This window comes from Oratosquilla oratoria, chromosome 26 (assembly GCF_046742065.1).
Source record: "Oratosquilla oratoria isolate Oo_2021 chromosome 26, ASM4674206v1, whole genome shotgun sequence".
In the NCBI taxonomy this organism is placed as follows: Eukaryota; Metazoa; Arthropoda; class Malacostraca; order Stomatopoda; family Squillidae; genus Oratosquilla; species Oratosquilla oratoria.
The window spans coordinates 34,850,659-34,863,465 of record NC_134802.1 but is presented as its reverse complement, the minus strand read 5'-3'; the positions used below and the strand labels follow the sequence as shown (position 1 = coordinate 34,863,465).

Here is a 12,807-nt window from a genome sequence, read left to right as displayed (position 1 = left end):
TATGCTTGACTTTCTTCCCAAACACTGTATTTGCTATCATCATCATCTCTAGACATATCTCCACCATCAACTCTCCACTGTGATTCTTTCCTGGAATTCCACATTTCCCAACCACTCTGTTCATTGGTTCATTTTCTACCCTAGCAGGTCTCCCTATACTACTACATTGACATTTCTCCCTAATCCCTCTATGCACTCATTTAAATCTATCCAAAAAGCCTCCCTTTCTACACTCTTCTCACTACCAGGCCCATATGCACTTACAAAGACCCACATCTCCCTTCCCAGTTTCACTTTCATCCACATTGACCTTGAAGAAACCCCCTTCCACTCCACTACACATTTATCTATCTCTTCACTTACTAGTTTAGCCACCCCTTCTCTCCCTCACCCCTCCCTCTCAACATAGTTTCACTCAAAGCCAACACATCCATCTTCTCACAAACATACTGCCCATCTCTTCCCTTTTAATCTCATCTGTACTACATCCACGCACATTAAAAGACCCAAACCTTGGGTACTGGTTGGAAAACTCCCAGACCCTCTTATGTCTTTACATTTTTTAGGAATGTCCCCTGTGGGGCTACAGGGAGAAGGATGCCTAGTCCTAATCCCCGCCCCATTTTTCTCGCATCTTACGATTCAAGTGGGAAGAGCTGGTGGCTGTATTCTATCCCCCACCACAGGGTAGGCAAAAAAAGGAAATGAATATTCAGAGAAATGGTACAGGACAGTAACAAGGGGGGGTTTGGGGACAGCATAATGGAGGGACAGTTGCAGTATAATAAAAGTGTCCTCATTTCTCAGTGAATAGTCCTCTATCAGACAAAATGTGTGGCTCTGGTCCGTAGGGTTGCCCCATATAGACCCTCAAGTATCAATTGCATGCTACTGTTAGCTCCACTGCCACTAACACTTAGTCACTTATGTTATTCATCTGTAAGCACCATACCTCTTCCTTCTCTTCACCTCTTCACTCCGGGGCACATCACACGTCTGGCATCAGTAGCTGCCCGACGTGCGATGTTGCGTCATAATAATCACATTATAAAAAATAAAGTCAGTGCTCAATCATTTGTTCTCTTTCCCCCGTGAATTTTGATAACCATAGAAAATATGATGAAGCCAGTTTAGAGAGAATGTAGGTACGACTACAATAAATATAATCAAGACGCTGACCGGCATCATCGCATACCCACTTGCTCCTCATGACACCTATGTAGGCGTCACTATGGAAGTGGTTAAGTATGTTTCCACCAAATCTTCTATAACCAGTTATTAAAGTTTCTGGATGGAGTGAATTAGAATGGAGATATAGTTTTCTTATCTTCTTTTCTTCTGAGTTGTTGTCGTTCCCTGGACTGTCTGCTCGAGCAGTCCCGTCTCCCCAAGGAATGCCACAGCTGAAACTGGGTTTTCCCACAAATCTTTTATAGAGTGTATGTTGTGTTGTTTGCGTGCATGATTATGTATAATGCAGTCTTCCATTATGTGTTGTATGGTATGGAGTGAAGTGTTACATCCTGGGCAGCTGTTCACAATGTGGTTATCCAGCTGCTTCTGGTAGCTTACACTTGGTTTTTCAAGCTACACCAAGGAACTCCCTCTTGGGATCCTTTACATCCACCAAGCCAAGTGTGCTCCGACGTCACTATTTAATTCATTCAATAACTTTGAAAGATACAAATAAGTGCTACCCTTTAAGGGCATGACTTTACCTCCATGCACCAACAATTTCTCTCCTCCACCCTTTGGCATCTATGACCACCTCAGTTTTGACGCCAGATAACCTTTAACCACTTCCATACAGTGACGCCTACGTAGGCGGCATGAGGAGCAAGTGGGTACTCGATGATGCCGACGTCGCCATCTTGATTATATTTATTGTAGTCGTACCTACGTAATTTCCATTCTCTCTAAACTGGCTTCATCAATTTTCTATGGTTATCAAAATACACGGGTGAAAGAGAACGAATGATTGAGCACTGACTTTATTTTTTATAATGCGATTATTATGACACAACATAGCACATCGGGCAGCTAATGCTGCCAGATGTGCAATGTGCCCCGGAGTGAAGAGGTTAATCAATCGATCAATCCTCCTTCACCCTTTTCTCCAATCAGAAAGACTGTTATACTGTCTCAAGCACTCTGTTGCAAGCGAAATGTGGCTTAAAATTTTTACATTTCATCATGTCAGCACTCCAACCGATACCCTAGCCTATGTTTACAAAACACTAGATGGCAAGCAAATATATGCAACTCTGCAACTTGCTCTCGGCCATTGTTTCAAAAGATCCAAGTTATAAAATGAATACTTTTTCCACTTACCCCTCTATCTACCTAAATGTCTACCTCAATCTACCGGCCTCTTACACTACTTTGCTACAATAACATGCAGCCAATACCTCAGACACAGCAGTGGACAAGATGCAGGGATGACCCATCATCCAGGAGGTGCTAAGATAGGGAGGGAAGAGGGTGGAGGGGACTGAAGTGTGATAGGGATGGAATGGGTGGGAATGGTTTTTATGCCTTTGTTTTTTGGCTACCTCTTATAAGGGAGAAAAAAGCTTTTGGTATATGTATGTATTATTAATCAGAAAAAGAGAACAAATAATACAGCAGTGACTTTATATTTTATAATGTGAGAAGTGTGATGCATCATATGAATGGCAGCCGATGCTGTGCGCAAGAATTTTACTCTTATTGAAGTGGTCAATGTTAATGGCTTGATTTAGCTGAGTGGTTTCCATTTTTGTGATCAGGTGAGAGATTTAATTTTAATTGGTAGTTGAGATACGAGATTAATCTTGCTTATTGTTTAGCACTTTGTACTGTCATGACGTTATATGAAACGTTTATGGTATCAGTAAAGTGCAAGAATAACCTTGTCCAGGCTAAGTCAGGTATATACAAATGTTGTGTATACCAGGAGCTAAGGATACAGTAACTAAGGTCATAAGGTAGGAGTACTTGAATTTTCCCCCAAAAAAATTAAAGCTTGGATAATTTCCATATTTACAGAATTGTTCCTGGTAGTTTGAGTTCTTCTTTTTTTGCCACATAATGAAGAGTTACAGGAGTAGGAGCACTTTGATATGGATAGGGAGGTATCTTCTCAGTAGGGGTTACCTGTGTTCATATTGAATACTGACTACCCTGCAGAGCTAGAGTAATGGTTGTAGATTCAGGTCATGTCCTGTGGCTTTGACGCTATTGTCTTGTTTTTGCGTGAAATACAACTGGTAAGCATGTTGTGCCCAAGATCATTGCAGTTGTTGCAGGGACCATTAGCATATGAAAGAAGTATGCAATTATTTAAATAGTAAAAACAAAGCTAGTGCCATGGAACACAAGACTTGTTTTCATTAGGTAGGAATCCCATCTCCCATCTTTTAGGAAACATTTGACAGTGACAACTGTATTTGACTGAAGGACTTTGTACTTATCCTTTCATATTAGAAAATTTCATTCCAATATGATTGTATTAATAGATTTAAAATACTTGGCTTGAAAATGAAATACATACTTGTAATGCAGTATTGAAGAATGTTAAAATTAGCAGCTCTCTACCCTTCAATTATTTTTTTTATTTGATATTTATGTATTTGATTAACGTCTTAATAAGTAGGTGTCAATCAGGGACTGGATAAATAGGTGTAAGTGGATGAAAGTGTCTCTTGAAGGGATTTAGTGTCTTTGTATATTTCAGTAGTGGATGAAGGGGGTATACAGTGAGTCCTCGTTATACGGTACATATGCGTCCCTGAAAACCTTACTGCAAATTGAAATTACCGTATACCGAACCCAAGTTTCCTACTTATGGCAAACGTATCTTCTCCCTGCTCGTTCCTCTTCAAAATATCTAATTTTACCTCCAAAACAAGAGCGGATACCGTATCTGGATTTTTCTTACCGTAAATAGAATCGAGGGTAGTAATTACCAAATACCGTAACTGTGAATTTACCGGATAAAGAATTACTGTATAAGGAGGACTCACTGTACCACGTAATGAAGCAGTGGGGGTAAACCAGCTTCAGCTATTGAGCCTGGATATGGAAGTGTGGTCTTCCTGTGTTGCTTTAGGTCCAAGCAATGTGGTGGGGGACAGGGATGACCCTTTATTCATGAGAAGCTAAAATGGGAGACCGTGAAGGGGTGTTTAAATGGTGGGTGTATGCTTTGGCTTGGCCATCCCCAAATAAGTGGGGAAAGGACCTTTTTGTACATGAAGGTATTTGCTCCATTTATTTATTTATTTACAGTCCTTGGTAACTTCTTTAGATCTTGCAAAAAAATTATTTCATTGTGTGGATTGGCAATTTGTCACAACAATAGGAAAACACTTAGAATTGCTACCTGTCAGGTGTCCGTATGTGAACAAAGTTAAGAAATGGTGAATGTCGGGTTTAATAGGGATTTTGGTTCAGGTCTGGAGATGGGAGTGCCAGCTTGGGACAATGTGTTAATGGACCAAAGAACAGCGGCAAGGAAGTTACTATGTGTTACATTCACTTCACAGGACCAGTGAATGCAGTGCTCATCATCAGTTTTTGTTTATGATCTTACATTTACAAGCCATTACTGCATTGAAGAGGTTATTACGAATGTAATTACATTGTTAGTGGTTGTATACCCTCTTCAACATTCTTAGTTGTATAGCAAAAGTTTGAATGACTTCAGAAATTTATGAAAAAGTGTCTTCATTCATGTTTCAGGTGGGATCAGTGTTGAAGGTGGAGCACCAGTTTATGTCCAGATTGCTGGCATGGGTACCAAGACCAACGGAAATTGACCCAGATGATGTTCTTGCTCCCACAGTCACCAGCGGTAAGTGAAGGAGTTGCAATTTTGTTAAAATTTTGCAATATTATGGCACGATGCTGCTTGCATCAGGTTGCGTCGTTTATCGTAATCATTGTTGAATTGAGTTTCTCGCTGAAAGCCCTTGGCTTGGGACCAATGTCAGATACTTTCACAGGGTTTTTCATCTGCAAAACCTGTCATCATCCTTACCTTCATCTGGATACGCAGCTCTCAAAGGCAGACACTATCTGCAGATTGAGACTAAGATCTCTTACTATCAGCCCCAACAATATTATCTGCACCTTTTCACACAAGAACAACTGATATCCAGTGACTGCTTTCACCTATTATAAGGTGGTGGCAGAGAAAATGTCCTACACTAATACTGTACAGACACCAGTGCGAAAATTCTTTCTAGTGAGATCTTTGGGAGGGCTTGAGGGCTATTGTCAACTAGTGTGAGAGCTATTGTCGGCTTGTGTGGGACTTCAGTTTCCATTCCATGATTATTATTTTTATTTTTATTATTTATTTATTTATTATTATTATTATTATTATTATTATTTTTTTTTTTTTTTTTTTTTTTTTTTTTTTCCCAATATGTGACAGTCATAATTTTTTTTTTATTCAGATAAAAAGAGAAAGGCTGTACACTTTGAGGAGGATGATGAGGAGGAAGATGGAAAGAAATGGAAAAAGAAAAAGAAGGCAGGAGAAGTGGCAAAGGAAGCCAAATTCAAAAAACAGCTAAGAGGTAAGCTACATTATATGAATGTTAGTGTATTTTATATTTAACTTCAAACAATGTTGTTGGTATGTACTTAGTAATAAATGTTTTATTACATAGGCTTGTATTTATAGATAATATATAGTTGTTATAGGATGACAAGTTTTGTCTTGTGAATTCTAATAGGATTTTGAAATTGAATATTTTTATAAATTCTTTTCAGAGGGTCATGAACTTGTTCAGAATTATGAAGTATTAAGGAATAGATGGATTGAGAAGTTGGAGTCATTAAGAGGTAAGGATATTGATATTGTCAACAGCAATAGTATATTTATGGATGTACTGTGTCTTGCTACATTGCTTCTGACCCAGGGCAGTGGGTGGGATACAGGGATGACCTGTCATCCAGGAGGAGCTAAGATGAGAGGAGGGGGGAGAATGGTGGTGGAGGGTAGTGGGAGTGGGTATGTGCCTTTGACTTGGCTACCTCCCTTGTAAGGTGGAGAAAGTTCTTGGTATTTAGATAGCATGTTTATATACATGTGTGGGTGTGCTGTGTCTGGCTGCATTGCTTCTGACCAAGGCCAGTGGGTGAGATGCAGGGATGACCTGTCATCCAGGAGGAGCCAAGAAAAATGGGAGGGAGGGTTGGTGAATGGGAGTGGAGTATGTGGGGATGAAATGAGTGGAAGTGGATTTATGCCTTTGAATTTGGCCGTCTCCCATATAAGGGAGAAAAAGCCCTTGATGTATGTATGTACACGGAAGGGGCAATCATTAGATTTTGGATGGGTGTGAGGTGGGTGTATGCTTTGGCAAGGCCACCCCTTTATAAGGAGGAAAAATCGTTTGCTATGTATGTACAGATGTTCATGTATATTTCTGGTCTCATGATTGACTAAGAGGTCTCATGACATTCATTTACTTTGTACATATATCTAAGGGCATTTTCTCTCAAATAATGGGTGGGTGATAGTCAGGGCATATACATATCCCACACTCATCACATCTATCCAAAACCTATCTGTAATCCATCATAATTCTAATTTTAATGATAGCATGTTATAGAAGAACATCAAGATGGGTTTAACATTGAAGAGTGCTTATTGGAAAATGTGTTAAATTCCTTTGGAATTGGGGATATAAATTAGCCTCTAGCTTGATGTTGTAATTAGTAGGTTATGTTTTGGGAAATGTTAAGTGACTGGAGCTTAAGGGTCTTGATTGTTTTTGTGACTAGTGAGGTAGTTTAGTGTTGGTTTGAATAGGGCATCAGATTTCCTGAGCTGTGTTTGGCACTTCGTACTGTCATGACGTTATATGAAACGTTTATGGTATCAGTGAAGTGCAAAATTAATTATGTCCAGGCTAAGTCAGGTATGTACAATTGTTGTGCCTACCAGGAGCTAAGGACACACTGACCAAGGTCAAAGGTTGTGAACACTTTCTAGTTTCCCCTACAAGTTTAAGTTTGGATAACTTGTTTACACTTGCCAGTGATTTGAATTGTATTCTTTGTCAACAGTTGGTTCATCAGTAGACAGTGTTGCTCAAGAGTGTTGGCATGCATGATTGTGTACAATGCAGTTTTCCATAATGTGTTGTGTAGTAGGGGGTGAAGTGTTATATCCTCGGGAGTTGTCTGCAATGCTGTCATCCAGCCTCTTCTGGTAGCTTAGATGGATTGGATGATGGCCGCATTGCAGTCTGGCCAAGTGGACTCTGTCCTTTTGAGGGAGAGGATTCAGAGGGATGAATATCATGAGGTCTGGCATGTAGCAATGTACTGTCTTTCACTTTGTTGATGGAGCAGTGAGTGATATGATTATGGATATGCTTCTGAAGGCTGGTGTCTGGTGGTTGTCGAGTAAGAGAAGAGAGTATTTATGTGAGATATAGGTGGTTTGAGGTATCTTAGCATATGTGGGTGTTCTACTATGTGTAGTGAGTGTGCAGTGTTTGTGTGCAAATCTATGTCAAGGTGACCCTTGACTTAGGACTTTAGATTTATTGTGTAAATGGTCTAGGTGTTGCATTTGTGCAGTCTGTAATTGTCTTTAGGGCTTTGTTTTGTTTGGTTTGAAGGCTGTTGGGAGATTAGGGGCCCCTGCATGGTTTATTCATCAATGAATGTATGCATTGTTTGTATGCTGTAGTATTAGTTTCTTTGCCCAAATGTTCTTGCAATTTTTTTTAAATGTGTTAAATCTAGATGAGCATTTAGTCCTTGTGTTTGTGATATGCTGTTTTAATGACATGAATGTATTGTATGTTATGCCAAGAATCTTTGGTGTATGTGATATGAGTATTGTTGACATAGAGGTGTGTTATGTGTTTGTGTTCTATAGTCCAATTGGTGAGAAGTGTGGCTGTAGATTTAGTTGGGGACTATTTTGAGTCTTTGTAGTGAATCAAGTATTGAGAGTGTTGAGTTATAGTTGTAGTATTTCTGCTTCTTTGCCAGCGTTACAGTGCGTACCTGTAATTGTTATATCATCTGCGTAAGAAGAGATTTGTATTTCTGATATGTTGGGTGTGGGTATACCCAACACATCAGATATACAAATCACTTCTTATAGATGACATAACATTTATTGATGTTTATTTACTTTTTTAACATTTGCAATGATAGAATTGTAAAATGAAGCAACTGTTCCTCTTTCCAGTAAATAGAAAGAAAGTTCCAAAAAATGCTTCTGAAAAGAGGGAAGAAATGAAGCTCAAGAAAAAGTTGAAAAAGTTGGAAGACAGGAGAAAACAGAAGTTGAAGAAGGTGCAGAGGAAGGAAGTAGAGCATACAGATGGGAGCAAGGAGGCACAAGGTAAGAGTTAGTCGATTCTGTAGAAACTGTAGTCTGAAGACAAACTTTATATATTCTTGAAATAACTTGTTGATGGATATATTCATGTCACCTTTCTTTATCATAATTAAACTTGCAGGTGGAAAGCCAAAGAAGCCCATATATACCAATGATGGTCAGCTGGTCTTCAGTAAATTTGACTTCAGCACTTCCAGTAAGGATAAAGAGGGGAAGAAGAAAAAACAAGACTTGAATAAACTCTTGTCACAGGCACTCAAAGAAAAGGAAAAGGTAATTGGAAATCTGATTACAATTTCTTGCCGTGTAGCTATATGGGCATGCTATAAAGATTACAGCCCCTTACCCCTCATCCTGTTGAAAGGGGTTGCTTGTGAGAGGAATGTTGTATCCCTTTCGCTTTCATTATACTCATCCCTTCGTATGTGAACAGTGTGAATGTTGCACCTTATCACTTGCTAGCAATACTTGATAGACTATAGACTCAAGTAATGTGATTGTGAACAGAGATGACACTTTATTCCAGAGGTTGTGGGATTGGTGGGATGGTAAAATGGGTTATAATTGTGTATATGTTTGCTGAGTGGGTTAGTGTCACTACTTGTGACAAAGGTCGAGGTGACAGCAATTTGAAACCTGCTGCAAATGAGTTGACCACTGGCATGGTTCATTAAGTTCCACGCTTCAAGTCCTCTGTAAGGGGCAATGTCCCAGCCTCCTGATAGTGGGGGAGTTTGGAGTGTTAAACTGAATCAATTGTGTATGTGCTGAGATCTGCCAGTTCTTTCACCCCATACTCTCAGCATCACCTCATTTCTCACTCTGTTGTCAACCCCCCATCATGCTTCTTAAACATGTGTAGGGTCTGCCTTTTTGTCCCGGTTAATTTCAGTGTCTCTGTCTATATGTTGTGGGCACAATCACCATATATGGTGTGTGTATGTCTTGTCCACCTTGGCGTCTCAAATCTTTGCATTCATGAACTGAAACAGAGACTAATGTTTTTGTACTCTCAATCCCTCCAGGTTAAGCAGCTGGTGAATGAGGGTGACATTGGAAAAGCTAATGAATTGAAAGAGAAGAAAGCCTGGAAGGGAGCTCTCATGCGAGCACAGGGAGAAAAGGTAAGGTCCATGTGTTTTCATTTAATACAAGACTTTCACATTCACCTGGTACAGCTGAGATAAACGGCAAGTATTGTGCACAGCGTATTTAGGGAAGGAATGGGTGGGAATGGTTTTATGGAAAAAGCCTTGGTGTATGTATGTATTGTGCATAGGGTTCTCAGGGGAAGATTCTCAGTCCATTATTTTTAAGACGCTCTTTTAGTTATCTAAGTAAGCTTGGGTAATTTTGTGGTTGCTATGCTGGGTTATTATGATTAGGTCATCTGCTTAGTTTTTGGGTGGATTACTTGTGAAAAGGTTGAATAGCATAGGTGTTGCTCCTTGAGAGACCCCATTGTAATCTTTTCACAAAGGAAGAGCATGCCGATCTTTATGGACCTTTTGGTCTGTAACTAGGTCAGATGCAAAAAAATATAATGGTGATGAATTATAAACAGATAAATAATAATTTGAAATAAGTAATAAATGATAAAAAATATACATATACCAAGGGCTTTATCCCCCTTACAAGGGAGATAGCCAAAGTCAAAGCCATAAATCCACTCCTACCCATTTCATCTCCACATACTCCACTCCCATTCAACCCCCCCCCCTACCTCTTGGTTCCTGGATGATGGATTATCCCTGCATCTCAGCCACTACCCTGGGTCTGAGGCAATGCAGCAAGGCCACTTCATTTAATCTGTGACTCCTGTCCCCTCCATCCCCTCATGGAGAAAAAGAAAAGAGTAGAAGTCCCTTTGAGCTGCATCAGAATATCATTCACACCTACTCCCTAACCCCCCCGTCCCCCACCAAACTCCCTTCTATGCATACACAACCATTCTCCACTTACTCCTATCTTCTGTCTTTGCCCTTCCTCAGCTCATATCCTCCTCTTCCGCAATGCCCCTTTTACTCGTACCTCATCCATCCATGTCATCCTTGGTCACCCACCTCATGGGCACTCCATCCACCTGTGCCTTCCACACTTCTTTCACTAATCTTTCTTCACTCATTCTTTCCATGTGTCCAAACCATCCCAATAATCTTTCATCAACCCTATCTCCCAAATCCTTTTCCACCCCTACTCTCCTCCTTACCTCGTCATTTCTCACTATCCAGCCTAGTAACCCCTATCATACTTCTCAGGCATTTCATCTCATTCATACATATACCATAGGATTTTTTTTCCCCTTACAAGGGAGGTAGCCAGAGTCAAAGGTATAAATTCACTCCCACCCATTTCATCCCCACATAGTCCATTCCCATTTCATCTCGTACATATACCAAAGGTTCTTTCCCCCTCATAAGGGAGATAGCAAAAAAAACAGTCATAAAATCCACTCCTATTCATTCCATCCCCACATACTCCACTCCTATTCATTCCATCCCCACATACTCCACTCCCATCCACCCCCATCCCTCCCTCTTATTTTGGCTACTCCTGGATGACAGGTCATCCCTGCATCTTTCCCACTGCCCTGGGTCAGAAGCAGTATTGCAAGACACAGCATACCCACAGCAAGGCCCCTTCATTAAATTAGTGCCCCTCCTCTCCATCCCCCCCATACAGAAATGGAGAAGACGGGGAGAAATCCCTTCGGGCTGCATCAAATTATTTTTCACACATATTCCCCCCGTCCCCCACCCATTTCTCCTCTTGCATCATAGCATCATCCATACACAACCATTCTCCACTCACCCCTATCTTCTGTCCTCTCCTGACCTTCCTCAACAGACATTCCCCTCTTTCGTACTTCACTTTTTGTACTTTCATCCAGTGACATGGAAAAGTCCCAAACCTGTACACTGCACAGTCTAAAGTTTCGATAGGACAATGTGGAGATTGATTGTGAAAGAATGAAAAGATGATGTGGCCAGAAGGGATGTTCTCATCTGCTTCATAAATTATTTTGGGTAGATTAGAAAAGCGTTAGATAACGGGACCTTGCTGTGGAAATACTGTGCCTCACTGCATTTGACCCAAGCAGTATGGCAGGGGATGGAAATAATCCTTCATCAATGAGGTGCGGAGATGGGAAAGGTGTAAAGTAGGGGGTTTTAACCACTTCCATATGGTGACACCTACGTAGGCGTCATGAGGAGCAAGTGGGTACGCGATGATGCCGATGTCGGCGTCTTGATTATATTGTAGTCATACCTATGTAACCTCCACTCTCTCTAAACTGGCTTCATCATATTTTCTATGGTTATCAAAATTCATGGGTGAAAGAGAATGAACAATTGAGCACTGACTTTATTTTTTATAATGCGATTATTATGATGCAACATCGCACGTTGGGCAGCTAATGCTGCCAGACGTGCGATGTGCCCCGGAGTGAAGAGGTTAAGCGTCTATGTGACTAGCACCCCAATTACAAGTAGGAAAGTACCTTATATGCGAGTGTTTGTGTCTGCAATTAATCAACTTGTTGCCCCTTGTCTCGTGCTGAATACCTGGAGCCCATTGCAATGATGGAAGATTAAAAATTAGTTTAACCTTTTACATTAGAACTGAATGAAAGACTGCTATGTAGTGAAATACTCCTGTTTCTCCACTTGTTCTTATACTAGTTAATACATACATATACCAAAGGCTCTTTCTCCCTTACAAGGGAGGTAGCCAAAAAGAAAAAGGCATAGAAACCATTCCCACCCATTCCATCCCTAATACACTCCACTCCCCTCCACCCTCCCTCTTATCTTGGCACCTCCATTAGTTAATATTTATTCTTAAATATTCTCCAACAGGTGAAGGATGACCCAGAGTTGTTGAAGAAGAGCCTGAAGAAGAAAGAGGGCAAAAAGAAGCAGAGCCAAAAGAAGTGGGAGGAGAGATTAGCCAATGAAGAGAAAAAGAAGAGCGACCTTAGCCAGAAGAAACAAACTAATGTGAAAGCTCGCAAGTCTGAGAAACTTAAAAAGAAGATGAAAAAGATGAAGAAAAAGGGTCATATTGTGCCAGGCTTCTAATGTTATAGGGCAAACTTAATCCAGTTATTGTAATTTGGAATTTTATGTGGTTAAAAAGTGTTGTAATTTCTTTAGTTTCATGAGCCAGATTCACGACGTATAATTTTATATAATGAAAGAAAATTATGAAGTTTCTTGTTTATAGTTTACTCAGCAGTGTGTGTGTGTGTATGTTGAATCTGTGGAAGTAAGAATGTATATGACTACTTTTTTTGAGTTGGAATGATCTTTCCAATAGCTTTTGTTTTAGCTGCATAATTCAGCAAAAGTTGATGCGTGCTTCCAGTTGTAACTGAATGAAAGGAGATGCTTTCTGGTAGGGTATCAGAAGGAAGTGAAAGATGGCTCAAAATAAAGAAATTAAATTAA

At 40.2% G+C, this 12,807-nt stretch overlaps 1 protein-coding gene across 1 annotated transcript in view; it reads left to right on the top strand.

Moving 5' to 3' along the window:
• The window catches only part of LOC143039467 (uncharacterized), a 22,101-nt gene extending 9,294 nt beyond the window's left edge, over nucleotides 1-12,807 (top strand). The window contains exons 3-9 of the mRNA XM_076209562.1: nucleotides 4,723-4,834; nucleotides 5,442-5,564; nucleotides 5,761-5,832; nucleotides 8,204-8,359; nucleotides 8,478-8,629; nucleotides 9,382-9,480; nucleotides 12,217-12,807. Coding sequence (XP_076065677.1) covers nucleotides 4,723-4,834; nucleotides 5,442-5,564; nucleotides 5,761-5,832; nucleotides 8,204-8,359; nucleotides 8,478-8,629; nucleotides 9,382-9,480; nucleotides 12,217-12,438 — 936 coding nt within the window. The 3' untranslated portion in view covers nucleotides 12,439-12,807. The remainder of the gene's footprint in view (nucleotides 1-4,722; nucleotides 4,835-5,441; nucleotides 5,565-5,760; nucleotides 5,833-8,203; nucleotides 8,360-8,477; nucleotides 8,630-9,381; nucleotides 9,481-12,216) is intronic.